Below are 22,118 nucleotides of genomic sequence, written 5' to 3' on the forward strand. Positions count from 1 at the left end.
GGTGAACTTAAGGCAAATACATTTCTTGCTCAAAAAACAGTTCGAGTGCTTCACATGTATACTTTCTATGTACTTAGACTATGTATCTCTATATTAATAAAATATCTTCTTACTTATATATAAAAAAAAAAAAAAAAAACAGTCCGATGCCTCAAAGCATTGGCTCATCCAATTTGATCGAATTCATAAAAAAAAAATGATAAACACACAACAATTTATATAATAATGTTTTAAAAGGAAGGGTATTTTTGTAAAATACCTTATAAAACTAACATCATTTTACAAAAATACATTTTCTTTATAACATGTGTTGTGAAAAGTATTGTATAAAATGTTGTGTTTTTATCATTACTCATTTATAAATACTCTGTATAATTCATAATTATATGAGTATTTTAGTGATTAAGAATTGCTAGACCTACAAGTGAGTGACTTGAGCTAGTAGCCCAAGTAACATGGCATGTCGATTTATAAAAATTTTATTATTGTAATGATCATAATGAGTCACAATTTGTAAGCTTTCTTTTTTAATTATTTATTTAAACCTCTCTTTAGCTTGCTGAATTTTTCGAAATTTAGGAACATATCCATCTGGTTTATAGCCAGTAAGCACTGTCGTTTGGGACCAACTGAGCCCAAAATACAGACCCAGTCACCCAAGCCCATTACTTGATGGAGTATCGAAGACGATGCATCCACTTAAACCCTTGAGAACCAAAACCTCGTGTGCATGTTTTTCTCAGTTTTCATGATTGGAGAAAGTGCGTATTCTTTTAGTTTTAGCAGAAATGGCTTTGAGAAGTTTGCAAACGCTTCGTGCTGTATATAAGACGGTTGGGATTAGAGAATCTTCTTATTTGTAAGTTCCAAAAATCTTTTATTGATGCTGCACTTTGTTACTGGGAAAATGAAAGAAATCACGGTGCCGGATTTTACATTTTCGCTTTGTTGGCCTGTAAAAAGATACCCGTTTGTACATTTGGCTTCGTGGTTTTGAGATTTCTGTTCTTTTCCCCAAATATAAACAGGGAAATTGGACATTGAAGTTTTACTGCCTTCTGTTTCCTGTTCCTGCATTTTCTTGGCTTCCGAAGAATTTATAAATATTTTTCTGTAAATTTTATCTTTATATTTGGCTAGAAATATGTTTTGAAAGGTGGGTTTTTCTTTAATTTTCAGGCTTATAAGATCAAGAAGCTGTTCCAATGCTATCTTTCGCGGTAACTTTTTTATTAGTTCCATTTTTCATTTGTTGCTTGAGACATTATTTTACAACAATTCTTTCCTAGAACGTGTTCTTTCTTAAATTTATTTGTAGCTTTAATGGGTGGCAACACTTGCATCTAACAGCTCGCATTTTTTTTTTTTTGTGTGTGTGATCAGCTCCTGAACTTATTCCGCGGAGCATTTCTTCTCCCTTTCATATGGCCCACAGTGCTCTCCCGTTCACTCGTGGAAACACAATGATTCTTCGTTCTACAATGGTAACCTTTTGAAAATGTGTTGTATAGATTTCAACATGTAACTTACACATCGGCTGTTACATCTATAATCCAAGAGTAAAGATGTTTAAGGCTACTTCTATTAAGAAAAAGGTGTAAGATTGTATCCTGTCCTTCCACAAGGATTATGGGCTGGGTCATGTTGTCTAAATGAGAGTCTGTTTGTATTCATCAAGTATCTATTTTTGTTTATTTTAGGCTGCTGAATTTTTGACAGTCTCCAACAACATGAGGTTGTTATCAACACAAACAAAAGCCCCTCCACAAGCACGACAGATGGTGAGTTTTCTTTACTCTTTAGAAATTCATAGTTTAATTCATTATTCTTGGTGTGATTGCAAAATCGTGGCTAGCTCTTATTTGATTACAATACTGCTATGCTCAAAAGTTTTAGTTTGTAAATATTATATTTGATCTAAATCTAGACAAAGGATAAAACCGGTTGGACATGCAAGATATACAAAACTGCAGAGAAAGAATAAAATATTAGGGAGGAAACATCAAATTCATGAGAACAAGAGTGTGCAAATTAAGTTGTAGCATTTTCCCTTCACCTTAAGGGTAGGAGATGTGAATCCTCAAGTGGTTTTTTTATGGCCTGTTTGGTTTGGATTTCTCAAGCTAAATAAATTTAAAATCTGATTAATTTTATTTACCTTTTATATGAAAAAATGATTTCCTAAACGTAAGTATAAGAGATTTTAAAAAAGCCATGGACTTAAGTGACTGATAAAAAAAAAAAATAAATAAAAATCCATGGGCATGAGTGTAGAATTGTAGTTGTATATTAGGAGTCACTGACTACTTTTCTTCCTTGCTTACATACAAATTTCTTTCAAGTTTCTTCTTGAACATGCATATCGTTTTGAAATTTGCTTTCTTAATATCTATCACTTTTAGGCTTAGCATCTTAGCAATCAGATTGAGTGATTATGCTCTATGCTGTTGTAACTAAGAGATGAAAAACCTTATCAATGGTGCTCTCCTTTCAGTGAGCACAAATGTCACTTCTTTTCAATCCCAAATGTTGTTATGAAATCCTCTTAAATCCAATTAGTATATCTGGGCATATATTTCTCTCCCAATTTTTTGACATTGCAAGTGCAAGGATAGGATTTGAGTTGATTTTTTGTTAGTTTTTGTTGGGTCCTGGCAACTCATCAATTGGTTATAGGTTTACTTGTCAGTTAAAAATCATATTAAAAATTCTTTTGAGATAACTGCCTTCATTCTTCTAATATTCAATGCAAATTTGATGACATGCTTATGGTATTGCTTTTGTAGGGAGCTCTTAAAGTATCAATGTTGAGTCCTGGAATCATTTATGAACCTTATGCACCTCGTGAACCAATATCATTTTGGAAGAGGTTAGATTTAAAAGTGTTTTAAAACCTTAATCAAGCTTGTAGCTCTAAAAACTCTTGTGGAACAGCATATAGATTGTTTATGGTACATGTTTAAATCTAATCTAAAAAACTTTTTTTTTTTTTAATGTCGGGGAACCTCTCCAAGGTAGGGCCTTTCGGACCCACCCTTGTAGAGTAAACCCAGGTCCTATGCACCGCACCGTCGGAAGTTTCCTTACATGAAATTGGTAGCAACTCTAGATAGGTCTTGCGAGTTTGCATGATATTTGTGTGCACCCGCACACACAAGTGTGCACATGATTAATTACAAATTTCATTATACACTAGTTATTTAAGGTAAAAGTTGCTTATGGAAAGGAAACCTAGAGGCCCTAGCATGTTAGAATAGGCAGCACAATAGCTCTCAGTTGGCAGCGGCATGGAGGATGACTCCTTTGTGTTTAATGTGGTGTTTATGGAAGGAAAGGAATGAGAGGTGCTTCAACGACAAGGAGCGAACTGTTGAGGATATTTGGAATTTGTTTGTGTCTTCTTTGTTGCAGTGGTTTTCGGCTATTGTTCTTAAGGGAGGGAATGCTCATGAGTTTTTGTTTTCTTTTCAGGTTTCTAGAATGTAATTAGGTGTTTCTTTTGTATACTTCTTGTGTACATGGGCTTCGCCTAGTTTCATTCAATAAAGTTCTTACTTATAAAAAAAAAAGAAAAACTAAAGGCCCTACCCATAAGGAGGACTGGGCGTTTATATATTGAAATGACTTTTCAAAAAGTGTATATACTGAATGATATATCATAGTCAAGGTGAAAGTATAAAGGTGGCAAACTTACTTTGATTAAAAGCACTCTTTCTAATTTACCCACCTATTTTCTTTTTCCTTGCTCCCTCTCCCCATAAAGGTGGCCAACCATATAGACAAGTTGCAACGGGACTTCTTGTGGAGTGGATTGGGGGAAGAGTTCAAATTTCATTTGGTTAATTGGTCACTTGTATGTACCCCAATTTCTGGGGGTGGCTTGGGGATTCATAACTTGACGAAATTCAACCAAGCCTTATTGGGTAAATGGTTGTGGAGGTATCAAAACGAAATGGGGGCCCTATGGAAGTCCGTTATAGATTCATAGTTTGGGGAGGCTTGGGGAGGATGGTGCCCGAATGAGGTACGTGGCACATACGGAGTGGGTTTGTGGAAATACATTAGGAGACATTGGGAGATCTTCCGAAGACATGAACATATTGTGGTGGGTGATGGCTCTCGTATCAGATTTTGGTATGACAAATGGTGGTGTGAATGTAGCCTACAAGATGCATTCCCTGCTATTTTTGAGATCGCGCAAGAAAAGGATGTTGCGATAGCCAATCTTGTGGTCTTTTCTAGTGGCTCCCCTCAATGGAATGTATAATTCATTAGGGCTGCCCATGACTAGGAGATGGAGACTAGCACAGAGTTCAATGAGGCATTGTATTCTGTAAGCATGATAGAGGGTACCACAGATAAGATGAGTTGGAGCCCCTCCAAGAAAGGTAAATTCATGGTCAAATTGTTTTACCAAGTTCTAACGAGCCCTGGAATGACTATGTTCCCATGGAAGAGCATATGGCAAAAAAAAGCTCATTCAAAAGCAGTTTTTTTTGTATGGACAGCATCTCTGGACAAGATCCTTACCATAGATAACTTAAGGAAATATCGGGTAATGGTGTTAGATTGATGTTGTATGTGTAAAAAGCATGGTGAATTAGTAAATCACTTGTTTTTACATTGCGAGGTGGCCCGGACCATGTGGGATGATTTTTTCGTGAGAACTGGATTGTTATGGGTCATGACTCTTAGACTGGTGGATTTCCTTGCAAGTTGGAGAGGCCTCCAAGGCAACTCACAAGTGGCAGCGATCTGGAAAATGGTTCTTATATGCATGTGTTGGTGCATTGGGTGGGAGAGAAATGATAGAAGCTTCGAAGATCATGAGAGAACAATGAATGAGCTCAAAGCTTTCTTTTTTAAAACTTTGCTCCTATGGGCTGGGTTATTGTTTGTAATGGACTAAATGTCCATGATCTTCCTTTTTTGATTGTAAACTCTAATTAGGTAATTCTCATGTATACTCCCTGGTGTACTTGGGCTTTGCCTACTTCTATGAATAAAATTTCTTGATTACATATATAAAATAAATTATTATAATAAAGTTCAGGTCTCAAGCATTTAACATGATCATGAATTTGAAATCACCCATACTGTTTTTGGATTCCTCTGTGCTGAAGTTTTCTTCTTTTATTAACAAATTATGAATTAAAAAAAAGGATCAGTTAGACATAAGATTTACTGCAAGAGTGAATTTATACAAATACAATGAGTGCATAGGGATATTGAGAGGCCTTAGTAAAGAAGGACATGATCAATAGTAGGGTTGAGCATGTGAAATTACCATTTGTCCCAAAAGCTTAAGCTGATGGGAAGAGGTATATTTTATTATTTTATATCTTAACACTTCCCCTCACTTGTGGGCCAGACTTCCCCTCAATGAGTAGGCCCAACAAGTGGAATATGTAATTAAATGGGGTAGAGTGTAGAGTCAGGGTTTGAACTCAGGACCTCTGCTCTGATACCATGTAAAATCACCACTTGTCCCAAAAGGTTAAGCTGATGAGAAGATGTAGATTTTATTATTTTATATCTTAACAGAGCAAAAATCCGAAAATCCGATTTCGAATCCCACTCTGCACTGTCAAAGTTAGAGCTTCGAGGAGTCAGAGTTGGATTTTTTTTTTTTTTTGGATTTTCTAGTCGGAGTCGGAGGTGCTGTCTAACCGACTCCAACTTTACCCTCCGACTCCGATTCCGATATTGTACATATGTTATAAAAATATATATTATTTGTATATTTATTACATATACTAGTATAGTTATATAATTATATAACTAGAACTTATATAGTTAAATTAAATAATATACTAGTATGAGCTAATTATTATAAAATAATATACTTATGCTATAATATAAATAGACTAACAGTTTAGTATATGTAAATGGTATTACTACCATACATAATCAAGTATAGAAATGAGTTAGACACTAGTATAGAAATAAGTCTAGTATAATAAGTTAATAACATGTAATTGGACACTTGAAATAAGTCTACTATAGTATTAAGTTATAAATAAGTTAGAGACTTGTAACATGTAATTAGATACAATAGTACAAGTCTAGTATAGAAATACGTCTAATATAATAAGTTAATAAGACATAATACTATAGTATAATAGCATGTAATTAGACATGTAAATCAGCAGTGATTTAGTTTTGGTTTTGTTTTTAGTAAACTTGAAATTTGAAAGCCCACAAAAAAAGATCCGCAAAGTCTTGTTTAAAAAGGGGCTAAATATGAAGCATATTTATTCTAGTAATCATAAAGCATCTATTTCCCTCCTGTTCAGACTTTTCATGTTTTCATGCATCAGATGGTTCACAAGAAGTGGCTGGAAAAGAACAAAAGAGGACATTATTCTAGAGGTGAGATTATCAACCTTTTTCCTGGATTTATCCTTGCTACATGTTTCTATGGTAGTAAACAGGTGTGACCATAAAAGATTGCCATATTCTGTTGTTCCCTTTTTCCCATTCATTTTCTTGTTTATTATTATGCAATAATAGCCCTGGATGCAATCCTCCTTTTGGTCCCATCCGCTAGCTGCAATGGTTTTTGTACCTTGTACTGGTTACAAAACCAGTTGATCGGTCATGTTTGGGAAGTGAGATGAGTTGAGAACATCTCATCTCATCTAAAAACTTCTCATAATTTCCTTCCTAAACATCACTCAACTATAAAACATTTTTCAATTTCTCAAATCTTCAACTTTCATCTAATCATTACAACTTCCAAACTAAACACAAAAACCAATACAACTTTTTCAAATTTCAAAACAAAAATAATATTAAAAAATAATATTTAAACAATTTTTTAACTTTATAATATTTTTATACAACATTTTCTTTATCCTTTCCCAAAATCCAATAAAGCATCTTAATTCAAATCATTTTACCACTATTCACAAACCATTTACTATTATTCACAAAATTCTCATCTCATCTCATTACCCAAACATGCCATGAAGTGGATATTCTTTTAGAGTTGAAACACATGCATACCTGCTTATGGTGAGCTATTTGTACTTTTGTAAGTTATATTTCAATTTATTTGGAAGTTCTGTCGAGGCTACTTGTTTTCCTTCCAACATGCTAGAGTTTGTATCCACTTAAATATCACGTGTTCTTTAAATTGTTTTTTTAAGTTCACCCTGCCCCCCTAATCTCAGGTCTAGAGGAAGAGCTTAATACTTTACCCTTGCACTCCCTTTTCAATGGCATGTGTGTCCCACGAAGTTATGATGCTCTTTGCACCATGGGTGGCTTCTTACAAGTTTCTTTATTTGGATTTGGATTTTTATTTAATGTCTAGTTATGGAAATTTGAATTAGTTATGGGTAAGAAAGGAGATTATGCAAGGCCATGGGTGAGTATTTGCTGTCAACTGAAGTGCATTGTCAATTTTTTTATATTTTATTCTCAGCTTAAAAGTGCCTATGCCATTTCCAAATTAAGGAAATCTGGATACTCAAAGCAGAAGTTTTATACTGAGGCTGTAAGTTTGTACAAGGAGGTATGCTTTTGTTATGTTCTTAGACTTCTGACTTGCCATTACATTTCTACTGGTTTTTTCTGCAATTCTATTCAAAATATTTGAGTCTTTGCAATTTAGAAAGTTTACGATAGGCATGCTTTTTAGAAAGAAAGGACTTTATAAAAAAAATACTTCTTAAAAAGAAAGGTTTGGAAGAAGGCAAAACAAAAAAAGAATGTTTGTTGCAAACTGAAACTAACATGGGAATGTGATCCATTACTCCAGTGTTTAATACAGAATTTATAGGCAAATAATTTGAGTTCTCATATATCTGGTTATTGAATTTTCTGTGCCCAATGCTGATTTTTTCCCAGATAAACACTCTAATGGCAAATGGTGACAAAACATCATTAAGGAAAGCAGTTACGGAGAAAATGTACTCTGTAAGCTTCTTTTCCATTGACCTGCTATAACGATTATTACATGAATTATAAATTTAAACTTGAGATGTTATTTCCAATATTTGTATTAGGCACTCAAGACTGAAATCAAGCAAAGAGAATCCATGTGGAGTAAGGTCTATTGGGAAATGGTTGAACCAGTCATTAAGATACGAACTTTGCGAGCTCGTCTGGCAAGTACTTTCGTTATTGATTTTTAGGACAGTTTAATTTACTTCTGATTGAAGAGGATTTCGAACATCAGGCTGGCAGGACAAAAGCTGCCCCAACTGCCTTTTCCACAGATATTTGTATTTAGATATGCAGTGGTGTGTGGTCACTTGCGAATGGTGACACACCAATGACACCTTTTATATTAAAGCTTGATCCTGTTTGGTAAATAATATCCAATATGTGTTGACTATTTTATGGATACTTACCACCTGCATATGTGAACTGATGATATGATGAAGCTAAATATTAGATGCTGTGGTAAATTAAACATTTTTTTACATTAAATTTATAGGTTGCCTTTTTTTTTTTTTTTTTTAATTTTAATTACAGATTGGCGTTGATCGAAATGACGTCAACAAGGTTTTCGTTCAACTTACACTCGAGTTTCTTACAAAGCAGGTGAACTTTATGCATTTAAGATTTCCATATCTTTTTATTATGTTGTATAAGTCTGTTGTATAAGTCCGTTGTTTACTGAAGTCTGTATTTTATAATCTATATCCACCATGTGGGTGTAATCTAACCTATGTGAGAAACACCTTCGTTCTGGTTTTGACAGTTTTGTGCAAGTTTGTGACCATTTGTTGTTGGCAAAGCGGGTGTTGATATGTGAGTTTGGGGTGACTAAAGTGTAAAATATTTAAGGCATACAAATCGGTTTGGTGTATGATAAGTCTAATCACTTGCTATTCCATAGAACTTAATGGTGCTATATCTATGCTGTTGTTTTGTGTTATGACATAATATATACTTTGTCTGACAATATTCCCACAAGAGGTAAATCATACGTAATAGTGCAACCGAGTTTTACACAATCTGTGGTTTGGTTTCACCATCCATATATATTTTTCCTAGATTATTGATATACATTGATCTATCAAGAACTATGTAAAATTCTCAGTTACGTGTGTGTTCCTACAGAAGTTTGAAGCCTATGATTCAGGAGGTACTGTCGTAGCTGGAGATAAATCTAAGGAGGTAATATTAATAAAGTGGTCCTGCCAAATTTATGTATCAATCCCTCATTTTAGCTCTCTTGTAGTTTGTAGAGTGGCTAAGCATCCTGGGCTCAGACACGCTATGTCTAACATATATTAATTTGAGCAATGATAACTACAAATTTTTTTTATCGCAGCACAGTTTGTGATCATTACAAAGCATTAATAGATGGTCAATTGATCCATTGCAGGCAACCCTTGTACACATGTATTAGCACATGTTAGAACATTATAAAATGAATAAATTCATCATTTTCTATTTATTTAAACCTTTGGAACAGTTAGTAATATTACAGAGTATCAGAACAGTTAAATGATAGCTTAAACTGAAAACAGTTCGAATATTCTGTTCATAGTGTCAGATGTAATGCCGCTTTTCACTTGTTATGTCACGTTTCCTTTTTTGACATATTTAGTATCCATTCCCGACACTCTCCAATACTTATGTTATTCAGGTCCTTGTCCGTGATATCTGGATATTTGAGAAATCTCTCTTTCATTCTGGAGCTTATTGGCGTCTCTGTGGGCGGATTTCACAGAAATCTCCTTGATTGAAGGCTGGGATCGACGTGCTGATGAGGATGATTAACTGATGCTACTCAATTTTGTTCTCTGAACTTAATAAAAATCTATGGGGTCTATTAAACAGATGGAATTCCCTGCTTGATGAATTCGTTTTATCAGATAAACTCAGCAAGGAATAAATGAAATGAGGACACGGTCCACATCTGTCCTTCGCCACAGCCTGTGAGTTGTTTCCAAAGCTATGAGATTCATAGCAATGTAATACTTCCAAACAAGGAATCCTTTCCTGTTGTAGGGAATGTATAGACAATTCTTTAGCAGAATGTCGAGATTCATCAGTACGAATGGAGATGTTATATACCCTTTCTTTTTTTTTTTTCTTTTTTTTTAATGTATAATTGTTGACATGGCAAAATGCCACATCAGTGCAGTTCGCAGGCAGGCATAGACTTGTGCCTGTCTGTAGAACTACTGCATATAATATTATGGTACATTTTAAGTGATTTAACATAACAACCACTTAAATAGATAGATGTTAAGGCTGTTTTTGGATGTTAAGCTGAGTTGATTTTTTTATGAATAGTAATGAGTTAAGATGGTTGAATGAATTTTGTGGAGTCCACTTGAGATGAGTTTATGTGTGTTTGAATGTTAATATGAGTTTAGATATATTTATAAGAAGTTATAGAAATGAAGGAGTCCTACCATTGAAATCAACTGTTCATTTGACATTCATTCTCACTGCTGGCGCAAAAGACAAAATTTTTTTTTGTACAAACTGCACTATGCCAGAATGCAAAAATAATAAACTACAGCCTAAAGTTATAAACAAGTATGCAACAGTATGGCGCTAGCCATGTGGGCCCCATGAGAGAGATGGAAAACCGTGTTAGATACAATTAATATTTGTCAGTTACCGGGCGCCATGATGAGCTTAATTTTGAACTGGATTCAAATGGTATAAACCGTGTGTATAGATGTTAAGTATAGTTTAAAGATGAACTGCATTGAGAGTTCAGAAACCAAACGGAGCCTAAAACTTGTCACAACAGTAGGTGTGATTGATGATGAATGATGCCATTTTTCGAAGGCAAAGCCTACTAATATTCTCTAGAGCTTCTTTACTTGACTTTAAGATCTCCTCTAATAAAAGCAAAGGATAGATGTCTCCGAAAGAAACCCTTCACTCCAAGTTTCCAATTACTTCTACTCATTTATCTGTAGCATCGATTCTAAACTAACCTCTCCCACCAATAATACCCGACATAACACCCGTATACATTTTTGGACGTGATTTAACAGATGGATCAAAGAGAACACCAGATGCAATCTTTGAGCATTTGCCATAGGCTGTTCTACTTCATCTTGAAAAGCCTTGCATCACAAGCCTTCAAGATCGTGACTTTGGGCCCTCCTCGTAACCCCGGTTCACCCCAAGTGCCTGTTTCCAGCGCTGCACACGATGGAGCTGGCTCAAAGAGTGACCATCCAATGGCTCAAGGAAGAAGACCCTGTGAAGCTGCTGCACTTTCCGGAGCTAAGGCTGAGCTCGAGCAAGGCAATGCTTTAGGGAATTTAGGGCCTTTTGGTCCCCATGGCAGGGAGTTCCCATCAGTCCAAGACGTTGATTCTTCCGTGAATTCTGGAAAAAGGTCAGAAGAAGGAATGTCATCTGCAACTGTAGCACAACCCAAAGCTCCTAAGAAAATGGTTTGCATGAATGACGTGGTGGCGGAGATAAGCACACCCAAGAAGAACAAGAAAATGAATAAGAATACCAAAAAGTCTACTTCGTTAGAGCGTGAGGAAGATGATCCAAAGCCTTTGCGATCGATTGAAGGTGGGGTCTAAGCTAAATGAAAAGTCCGATTCGTTTGTGAATCGTAGTAGCGAGGGACGAGTACTCATGTTCTTCATGCATGCTATTTGAATATAATGCGTTGGCTGATATGACTATGAACTATATGGATTTGATTGCAACTTACAAATATGATTACGTTCATTTGAAAAATTGCAGCACAAATGAACTAGGCGCGCAGAGATTAAGGTTCTTATTGTGTTTTACAAGCTACAAATTCATGAGTTTGCAACTTTGATCATTAGTTGGGTCATTAGTTGCAACTTGGATCATTAGTATGTAACTTTGGAGAGTAATGCTAGATACATTCGTGGTATGGAGTATGTAAACGTTGTGTAATTTTTTTGAAAAAGAGTAGAGTTCATTATTAAAAAATTAATTTTTTTATTATGAATCTCATATTTACTCATTTTTTTTAAAAAAATTACACGATACTTACACATTTTACGATTAAAAATATAATTTCTCTAAAAATTGAGAGCTCTATAGGGTTTGGTATGGCAGGAACTTTACAATTATAGTATATGCCATGTCCAATCTTGAAGTTAGGCCACCTAGTGCTACAAAGAATCTAGTCTATGTTTTGCTTCTCTAGAACTGCTTTTTTTTAGGTTTCTAGCCTATGGTTATTGTTTGAAGCACCGCCAAGGATGTCCTTCTATTTTCCAAAACGAAATCATAGTCACCTGCTAAACTATCGAATCTTGCAAGTAGGGCGAGGAGTTGTACCTTTCTACACAATGACTTCCACTAGCTACCGTCCTTCAACCGTCCTCGCATTTTATATCTTTTAAAGCATAAGCATTGATGCTCAAACTTGAATTCTCTCCTCCTTTATAATAATAAAATATTATTATCTTTATATACTTTTTAATACATCTCTTATTATTTGTTTTTTACATATTTTTTATAATCTTCATCAACTCATACATCAAGATACATGACATTAGTCCAACAACTTAAATTAACTTCATTTTCATACACAAAATATTAAAATAGAAAAATTCTACATACCACACTAATATCATGCTTTCATGTAAGATATGTCACATCATTATATAAGATGTAATATATTTATCATTATTGAATAATCTCTTATTAGATGATTTTTTATCATTCAATAATGATAAATATATCATATCTTATATAATAAGATGAAATTAATATTAAAATATGATGTATAATATTACTCATTAAAATATATACAAAATCAACTTTGTGCTTATATCTAACAACTACCTATAAATCAAAATATATAATATCCACGTTCACGACAATGTACAAAATCGAGTAGACAAAAGAGGGAAAAACGATTAATATGTTTGCCTAAAGCTACAAAGACTTACATATATGTAATGATAACGTGGCGCATCTTGTGTGAAATTAGCCATATTTTGACTTATAGCATTGGCATTGATTTTATAAAAAATCTAACTAAATGTAAGATAAAATGAATTTTATCAAAATATAATTATATTGGATTTGTTAAATGGATAAGTGGAAAGTTTTGAGCTATAGTAAATAGATGAGTTTTTTTAAATTTAAAGAGTTACTATTCACCAAGTAAATCTATTTTTTATTCATGTTTAATCTCCAACAGATTTTTTTATTCACGTTTAATCTCTAACAGGCGTAATCTGTACGAATATTCTTCAATTTTGTGCATGTAGTATCCCAAAATAGTGTAGAAATGCGTGATTTTGTCTAATATACAAAGACCGTTTTGTAATAATAATGTAAGAATCAAATTAAATTATTAATTAACATATAATTAGTGTAATTGTAAAATATAAAAAAATTAAAAATATTATTATTAAAAAAATAATATTATATTATTATTTTGATGAATTCAATGATTAATCCAATACGGGGTTATGGCTAGGAAGATTTTAGATTTATGAAAAATATGTACTTTTCATTAAATTTTAGAGACGGCTTTGATGAAGCCAATGCTAATGCTCAAAGCCATCTCCAAAATTTGATGAAAAACCATCCCCAAATAAGGCTATATAAATGCCAATGTATCTTCAAAATTTAATGAAAAGTACATACTTACTAGATAATATGGCTATTTCAATGGCAATGCTCTAATTACTTATATGCTTAAAGACCTCAACAAAGAACGATCGAAGGGTCGGTCCCAACACATGTTATAAAAAGAATTGTTGGGTTTGGAGCGATTGATGCGACTGAATTTATGTCAAATAGGCTAATTCTACTATTTGCATACCATATCTTAACCCATATCGATTCTTCAACCCTATTTTCAGCCTCTTGCATCTTAAACAGTTAGGTAAATAATAACCAAAACATAAGAGACAAAATTATTCGGCCACACTATTAAAAATTTAGCTTATGATCTAAACTTGACTTGAAAGGGAGCTGTCTAGATTTTTTTTATTCGATTTTGGTAAAATGTTGATCTTCAGTTTATGATTGAAGAGATAATAAAAAGAAAATCGTCTTTATCTTTTTAAAATGAAAGATTTAGGTCTGAGTACATAGTTCAGATGAGATGATATAAGATATTTTGTTAAAAGTTGAATAGTATATTGTTATAATAAAAATTTTTAATATTATTTTTCGTTTGAGATTTGAAAATTTTAAATTATTTATTATATTTTATGTGGTAGTTTGAAAAAATTATAATAATTATATCAGATAAGATGAGATAATTTGATTTTGTGAAACTAGTCCTTAAATGTTTATGAAAGATTGAGGATGATATTATATTCTTGTAACCAGATTAACCTTTTCAGATTATCCATTTCATAAAATAGATAGAAGGAGAAAAGAAAAATTTTATTCATAATATATTTTATATTATTAATGTGATAAGATTTCATTTATATGAAAAATTTATGAATTTAAATATTATAAATTAAATCGTATCCCATCAATAATATGTATATATTCTCACACCTATCTACAGATAGAATGTCTGAACAAAAAAGTTTCGAAATTCATTCTCTCTGTTATTCCAAAAGAATCACTATCGTCTCGGGAGAAAAGCATGAAAAAAGAGAGATTCCGGATTCTTATGATTTTATCGGGTGGTACTCCAAATCAAAAGATATAGCGAAGTTAAGGGGTCGAAATCAAAATGGGTGCTGCCTATTCGTCATGCTCTTCTCTCTTCCTCGCTTTTCCCACGGTCACCCTATACTCCTCACCCATCACTACCTCATCGCAATCCTATCCCAGATCAAAATCAAAACCAAAACCTTTTTCGTCCACAATTGACAAAATCCGCAACACCCGTTTCTTAGAACCTGTAAAAATCATGGCCCAGACCTCGTTTCCTTGTTCAGGTTTGGCTGTGAAGTGTGGGAAAGTTGGGGAGGTGGAGAACCAAGAAGAGGGGACTACAAGAAAACCCATGGTTGATTATCACGGGATTGATCAAGTTTTGCTCGACGAGATGGTGTATGACGCTCTTGTTTGGAGCTCTCTCCATGGCCTACTTGTTGGTGACAAGTCTGTAGAGGTCACTGGACAAAAATGATGATTCTTTTCATTCTATCTGTTTTTTGATCAGTTTGGTGGTGCTTAAAGGATTTTATTTTGGTTGTTTATGACCTGTTTTTTTCATCGGCAATGACCGGTTTGGTGGCCATCACTTGAGTAGTCGTGTGATGGCCAGATGCGGAGTGCGGAATAATTTTCTTAAAAGCTAGAGATTACATTGTTACTCGTATGATATTGATTTGATAGGAAGTTGTTTGTTTCCCAGCAAAGAAGAAAATTGAGTTTTGCTTTCTTTTTTCTTTCTTTCTTGGATAATGATATAGGAAATTATGCGCTGTGTGTTTTCTATGAAGAAGTTTGAAGTTTAATTATCGAGACTTGAATTTGATGTATGGGCCCTACAAATCACAGAGATCGGGAAAAGTGCCCGGTGTAGGCTTGGTTCATGCCCCATCTGCCTTACTGCCCATGCCATTCCCAGAGAATCAATGGAGGCAGGCGGTTGAGTTGACCCCCATATTTAGTGAGCTTGTCGATCGCGTGAGTTTGGATGGAAAATTTCTACAGGAGTCATTGTCCAGGTACTCTCTCTTTTCTCTTCATCTTATGCAAACAAAAACGCACACTTCTTTTATTTTTATGTCATTAACTTAATGTACAAATCAAGCTGCCTAATTTATTGAACGCGACAAAGCAAAAGCCTACCCTCTTGGAATGCGTCAAATAAGCTCCATTATTTCACCCTACTTGGTTATTATTGCTTAATAAATGTTTTGATGCTTTTCTTTTTGACTGCTATTACCAATCCTCTTTGGTTGATCTCTTCCGAGTTTCAGAAACTTTAGAGCTAGAAGTAAATTAACTTTGTCAACTCAAGCAATCGTTTCTCCTCAACAAGCATGTTGACCATTTCCCTCTTGTTCCTATTTTCTAGCTAACATATGGAGATTTACCCTACCGATAAAAAATAAGTGTGTGTGTGTGTGTGTGTGTGTGTGTGTGTGTATATATATTCAATGACAAGATTTGATTTGTAAATATTCAATTTACATAGAACTATTAGCATGTATCAAATTATGGCATCCAAGCACTTTACTAGGTGTGCTCTACACTGGCTTGAGAATAGACTTTTTCTATATATATATATATATATATATATGTAGATTTACCCTTTAAAGTTCTTGTCTTGCCACTCTTTCATTTAAAAAAAATAATAATTTTGCTCATTATCCTAATTAGTTGGGACTAAGGATTTTTTCTATTATTGAGTTCTTATAGTTGGAGTTGATTGGGAATTTGATAAGTCAGAGTCACAAATTGGTCTTTAGCACTGCATCAACCTCTTATTTCAGAATACATTGCCCTCATATGCTGTCAGCTGGATTTTCCTATCAATCAGCTCCTCAAGTGATCCTTGTTTTGGGACTTGATGAGGAGCTTCAAGCTTTCCATGCTCTTATTAGGGCTGACAAATTTTTACACGACCCATGAACCTTGCGGAGATTAAAGGGTTAGGGACCATTGGCAACACAACTGTTATCAAATATTCTCATATATTTTCTTCCCAAACAGCATTCAAACAGAAAATACTTCTCATACTTTGACGTGGCATGAACATGGCCCATGAACTTGAATTGCCACCCCTATCAAATATGATGCCCATCCAAACATTTACTGGCTTTCCACCATGCTGAGCCTCTATTCCTTTTCTTCCCTTGTTTTTTAACAATTATTTGCATCTCTAGCTTGTCCTTATTTATACCATATCGGTGTCCTATAACTTAGTTATGCCAATTTTACAATAGTCTTTTACATCTGTATTGTTTCCTGTCTATCTACCTTCAAGTTTGGTTTCTTCTAATTTCAGACTTCTTTTTTCTTCAGTTTCATGTTTTGCTCCATTGATCAAAGAGATTGAAAATATTTGTGATATTTGTCTTCCATGCTTCACTGCAGAACTAAGAAAGCAGATGCTTTTACCTCTAGGCTTCTAGATCTTCATTCCAAGATGCTAGAGATTAATAAGAAAGAGGTAATCATATATTGGTGGGGGCCTATGGACTCAAATCATTTTGAGAGAATTTGTTTTGAGCTTTCTAGAGGTGCTTGGTCGTTTTTGTCGAGTGTGTCCGAATTCAAGAGAATAATGTTTAAAATACCTGAATCAAATTTTTGTAATATATAAATTCTCTTTGAATGAATAGTTTTATACATGTTGTAAAGGCGTGCTAGGTTCATGATGTGATGAAAGATTAAATGGAATTATTATGGCATATTATGTAGTTTCCAGCTCACCTCACCTAATAACTTTGGTTTTGTAAATTCACTTTAAATTTGGCATAAAGGAGTGAGTAATTATTATGGTTCAGCTATGGCAAAGTTACTAATCTTTTCTACTTTTATACCTAGGACATACGTTTGGGTTTACATCGCTCGGATTATATGCTTGATGAACAAACAAAGTTGCTCCTTCAAATAGAGCTGAACACCATTTCATGTTCATTTCCTGGCCTCAGCTCTCTTGTCACTGAGCTCCACAGGTTGAGTTTTTCCAGAATTTACATTTAAAGTCCTATTTAAGAATTTCATTTGAGAATATTTCTTCCTGCTGAGTTTGGTTCTTAGACATGAAGTGGCTGCATAGATGTTCTAAGTTCTTGCTTCCACGCTAAACATGTTGTGATGCAGATACTCACAGAGTAAGCAAGTCACTAGTGCACCTTGATCAAACAAAATGACCCCTTTAGTCTTAGAAACTGAAGAGTGTTCCATAATGAAACGGGGGCCATAATAATAAAACAAAGGCAGTCATTGAAATGTCGATTTCGCTTATCTAGTATGTCGTATTCATTCATTGAGAACATCTGTGCCATACCTTTTTTTATTTATTTTTTATTGGCACTGGGTGTCCGAGAACAAAGTCCCGACTAATTGCGGGGGTGCGCAGGCCCTCGGAAAGGAGTTTCCTGCAAGTGCACCTTGAGTAATTTAAGGGGAAATTCTCTCAGTTTGATGGCCCTGAGAAATTGTTTGCACCCAAGAGGATTCGGATTTTGGGAGAAACCAGCTAATAGTCCTGGGTGCCTTCCCCATCCTACTGAAGAGTAATCCACAGTAGCAGTGGGGTAGAAATGTTGATTGTTAACTGGTTTTATGAAACAATATATACCACCAAGACCAAGGCCCTTACCACTTGAGCCAACCCTTAGGGTTAGTCATACCTAAATTGATCTTAAAGCTACTTTAAGCACCATCTTAGTTATTCTCCTTACTGCTATCAAGGGGCATGGCAGAGGTGTCAACCGGCTAAATGGCTTCGTTGACTTCCTACCATTATGTCCTAACGGTTTGCTGCCTGTTTACCTTAAGCATAATAATTCTAACACTAAGGTATCCAAGAGATGTCATTTTTAAATGGGATAATTTCCTCATCTGTCCCTGGGGTCTGACCTTGTGATAAACTAATCCCTAGAGTACAAGGAAATTAATTCCCTCCATTTTTTTTTTTAAATGGTTGAACATATGGAATTTCCATACATCACATCACACCAATCTTGTGCGGACATGTGTCCAAATTTCGGGTATGATGCCACATTAGCAGAAACCATTACAAATTTCAAATCAATAGAACTATGAAAACTGAATTTAAGATTTTAAAAAATAATAAATTTAAAAATAGCGAGTGAAGCTCCCCCCGGGTGGTGAGTGACTGCTCCAGTTGATACTTGACAGGAGCATCAATTTGTTAAATGGAGGCTACCCCAAGGAGTAAAAATAATTTTTTCGTACACCAGCACCTACTTTGTCACCAGGGCAAACCCCAGGGACTGATGGATGAATTTTCCATATTTAAGTAAACCTTGGATCAGTATGCATGTTATATCTTCTCATGCAATTTCCAGAAATATAAGGACAAAGAATGACCAGCAATAATTTTAACATTGTTCATTCTGCAGAAGCGTACTTAATCACTACGGTGAAGTCCTTGGATTAGATCCTAAAAGGATTCCTGGAAATAATGCTAATGGTTACTTTGTGGAGGCATTTGCTAAAGCTTGGACTGAGTATAATAATCCCAGGTTAGATGAGAAAATAGTATCAGTTTCGTTTCTGCTGCAGCATTCACTGGGGTGTTTGTAACAGTGAATAAAATTTTACAGGGCTCTTGTTATGTTTGTGGTTCAGGCTGAAGAACGAAATATGTATGACCAACATTGGCTTTCTGCTGTTCTGAAAGAAAGATATCCTTTTCATGTGTATCTCAGACTCCTATGTGTAGAAGACTAGATGTGCCTCCAAGATATGATAAGGGTTGAAAATAAATACGACTTAGCATAATTACATCTGAGCTATTATATCGCGTGTCTTTGAACCTACATGGAACAGCATCAGAAAATCATACTTTCCAAATTGCTTTTACTTTTAACACTATATTTTTCCATTTCCATCCTATCAAGTGTTGGTATATCTTTGTTCTTTGTTTGGTAAGAAAGCCTTTTTACAGAGCCCAAAGAGCTAATTTCCTCAGCTTTCTAACACATATAACATTACGGCTATTCGGAAAACAATGGCAGAAATTGATGCAGAAGCAGAACTTCTTTCGGATGGAACACTTCTAGTGTATGTAGCCTTATGCCTTGTAGTATTGATTTCTCTCATCTAGATTTAATGCTTTACTTTGTCATATTTCTGACTTTAATACACCAAAGCTTTCCATTTAAAGGGGTGGCAAAGCAATTGCAGTCATTTATTTCAGAGCTGGGTATAAACCAGATGATTATCCCTCAGAATCAGTAAGCATTTTTGCTCATTTTCCTGCTGCTCAAAATGATGGCTCTTGTGGTGTCTGTAATGTGATTTTTCCATCCTCATTCCAAATTGGTTTGTAGGAATGGAGAGCTAGGCTACTTATGGAGCAGTCATCTGCCATCAAGTGCCCATCAATATCGTATCATTTAGCTGGCACCAAGAAGATTCAACAAGAACTTGCAAAGCCAGATGTACTTGAGAGGTATTGCATGATTACCACTTGTTTAAAGTCAAAGTCATTTTTGGATTTTACTTGGTGCTTTTGGAAGCAATAGTAAAACTATTTTGTTTCTAACGGCTAAAAAAATGGTCAATAACTAGGTTGAGCAAATCATTTTCAGGTGAAGATGTGATGTGCTGTTGAGAGGGTATTATTTTGTGACCGAACTTTTATCAAAAGCAGGAGGGATTTTAACTTATTTGTGGGATTCAAATCATGAAATTATTTATATGGTTTACCATCTAAAATTGGAAAGTAGTACTTTTATTTCTCTTGCATATATTTCCTGAAAAGTTTTGGCTGGAATTACTTTTATAATTTTATTTCCCTTTCATATACATCCTCAAAACTGTGGCTCGTTTCTTTTTTGTAAATTTTGTCAGAAGAACAAGTTTGCTCCTGTTTTCTCCCTATAAAGCTTTTGGTTCTCCGCAGGTTTCTTGACAATAAAGAGGACATTGCCAAACTACGGAAATGCTTTGCTGGATTGTGGAGCTTGGATGACCCGAATATTGTAAAAGAGGCAATTGAAAGACCTGAGTTATTTGTCATGAAACCCCAAAGAGAAGGCGGAGGTCTTATAGTTCACACTTCGCAAACTCAACTCTGCTATTCTTTCCTTTAATATCCTTATGTAGATGATTTATCATTCTACTTCAGGAAACAATATCTACGGTGCTGACGTGAGAGAAACCCTTCTGAGATTGCAGAAGGAAGGGACCGATGGAAGTGCTGCTTACATTCTTATGCAAAGGATATTCCCAACTGTTTTCCAGACATTTTTATTGCGGAATGGAATTTGTCACCAAGATAATGCCGTATCAGAACTCGGTATATATGGTGCTTACTTAAGGTACATTGGCTTGGCAGTTATCCAATGGAAGACCCCTAACCTGCCAAGTGTAGCATATAGGGATCTATTTAGATGTACATATATTTCTTCTCGGAAATCACTATTTTATGTATCCATTCTGCCAATTGGTTTTCTTACCCCCATTTTTTTTTTCCTTTCGCACTAAATTAGCACTGCCTAAGGCATGTTTGTTACATAAGTTCATTTGCAAATCACTTGACAATCTTGGACTGGGATGTGCAGGAACAAGGACAAAGTGATCATGAATGACCAATGTGGTTACTTGCTGCGGACAAAGACATCTTCATCAGATGAAGGTGGTGTTGCAGCTGGATTTGCGGTCTTGGATAGTATATATTTGACTTGATGGAGCCTTCCTTTAAGTTTTCATCTCAATTAAACGTAAAGAATGTGTCATGATCTTGATATTGGATTGCGCATCAAATTGAGCGTAAAGCATCTCTTTTTCCCTTGGTGACAGTATTTGTGGGCGACTGTAGCTCTACATAAGTCTATCAGAAGACAGGGCCACAGGCCTTTTGGAACCTTAATAACAACGAACTGTGACACTGAAGTTGAAAAAAAAGTTGAATAAAATATTGTTAGAATATTTGTTTTGAAAGAAGTTGAAGTACTTAAAGTAGGAAGTTAAATTGAATGACAAAGCATGTCACTTGTGTTTATTGCAGGCATAATAGAGAAGAAAAAAAGTTCATTTGGCTGGCTTGGATAGTGAGATGAGACAAGATGATTTTAGGTGAAAGTTGAATAAAATATTGTTAAAATATTTTTTTTAATATTATTATTGTTTTGGAATTTGAAAAAATTGAATTGTTTATTATATTTTATGTGGACATTTAGAAAATTATAATGATAAGATAAGATGAGATGAAACACTTTCTGAATCCAAACAACCTTAAAAACTTTGAATATGGAAAATGGCAGATATAGTCAAAGTGGAAGAAAGTTTCCAAAATAAAACCTAAGATTGCAAGCTAATGTAAATAATATGTTGTCTACCTTTTTGATATGACATAATTTGATTTGCAAGAAAAATTAAAAAATTAAATTTTTTACAAATCAATTTCTGTCACATCAACCGCATGAATGGTGTGTTGTTCTCCATGCTGATATGGAAGTAGAATTATTCCTTTCAAAATATGTGATGACTGCTAATAAGGTGGCTACCGAGTACCTTGAATTGTGATACAAGTCAGTTACAAAATAGATTGT

General features: G+C 34.6%; 2 protein-coding genes across 2 annotated transcripts; both read left to right on the plus strand.

Annotated features, from left to right (window-relative positions):
* The first annotated feature begins 605 nt into the window (after nt 1–605).
* Nucleotides 606–10,000, plus strand: LOC121262391 (39S ribosomal protein L45, mitochondrial). The gene is made up of 12 exons (XM_041164852.1): nt 606–859; nt 1,180–1,220; nt 1,384–1,484; nt 1,701–1,781; nt 2,787–2,869; nt 6,321–6,372; nt 7,430–7,519; nt 7,855–7,923; nt 8,013–8,114; nt 8,485–8,553; nt 9,076–9,132; nt 9,608–10,000. Exons 1-12 carry the CDS (start codon nt 789–791, stop codon nt 9,701–9,703), a joined length of 912 nt encoding a protein of 303 aa, XP_041020786.1. The 5' UTR covers nt 606–788; the 3' UTR covers nt 9,704–10,000.
* A 4,491-nt stretch (nt 10,001–14,491) lies between these two features.
* LOC121262393 (glutathione synthetase, chloroplastic) lies at nt 14,492–21,436 on the plus strand. Its single transcript, XM_041164858.1, has 12 exons — nt 14,492–15,022; nt 15,415–15,584; nt 16,960–17,035; nt 17,413–17,543; nt 18,960–19,082; nt 19,164–19,244; nt 19,543–19,623; nt 19,727–19,796; nt 19,893–20,014; nt 20,468–20,607; nt 20,693–20,885; nt 21,129–21,436. Exons 1-12 carry the CDS (start codon nt 14,639–14,641, stop codon nt 21,250–21,252), a joined length of 1,695 nt encoding a protein of 564 aa, XP_041020792.1. The 5' UTR covers nt 14,492–14,638; the 3' UTR covers nt 21,253–21,436.
* The last annotated feature ends 682 nt before the right edge of the window (nt 21,437–22,118 follow it).

The sequence above is a fragment of the Juglans microcarpa x Juglans regia genome, chromosome 4S, assembly GCF_004785595.1.
Source record: "Juglans microcarpa x Juglans regia isolate MS1-56 chromosome 4S, Jm3101_v1.0, whole genome shotgun sequence".
Taxonomy (NCBI): domain Eukaryota; kingdom Viridiplantae; phylum Streptophyta; class Magnoliopsida; order Fagales; family Juglandaceae; genus Juglans; species Juglans microcarpa x Juglans regia.

Coding starts and splice junctions, on each gene's coding strand:
- LOC121262391 (XM_041164852.1), top strand. CDS start 789: ATGGCTTTGAGAAGTTTGCAAACGCTTCGTGCTGTATATAAGACGGTT. Junction 2,870..6,320: donor CCAATATCATTTTGGAAGAG/GTTAGATTTAAA, acceptor TTCATGCATCAG/ATGGTTCACAAGAAGTGGCT. Junction 8,554..9,075: donor TCGAGTTTCTTACAAAGCAG/GTGAACTTTATG, acceptor GTGTTCCTACAG/AAGTTTGAAGCCTATGATTC.
- LOC121262393 (XM_041164858.1), top strand. CDS start 14,639: ATGGGTGCTGCCTATTCGTCATGCTCTTCTCTCTTCCTCGCTTTTCCC. Junction 15,023..15,414: donor TTGGTGACAAGTCTGTAGAG/GTCACTGGACAA, acceptor TACAAATCACAG/AGATCGGGAAAAGTGCCCGG. Junction 20,886..21,128: donor ATATATGGTGCTTACTTAAG/GTACATTGGCTT, acceptor TGGGATGTGCAG/GAACAAGGACAAAGTGATCA.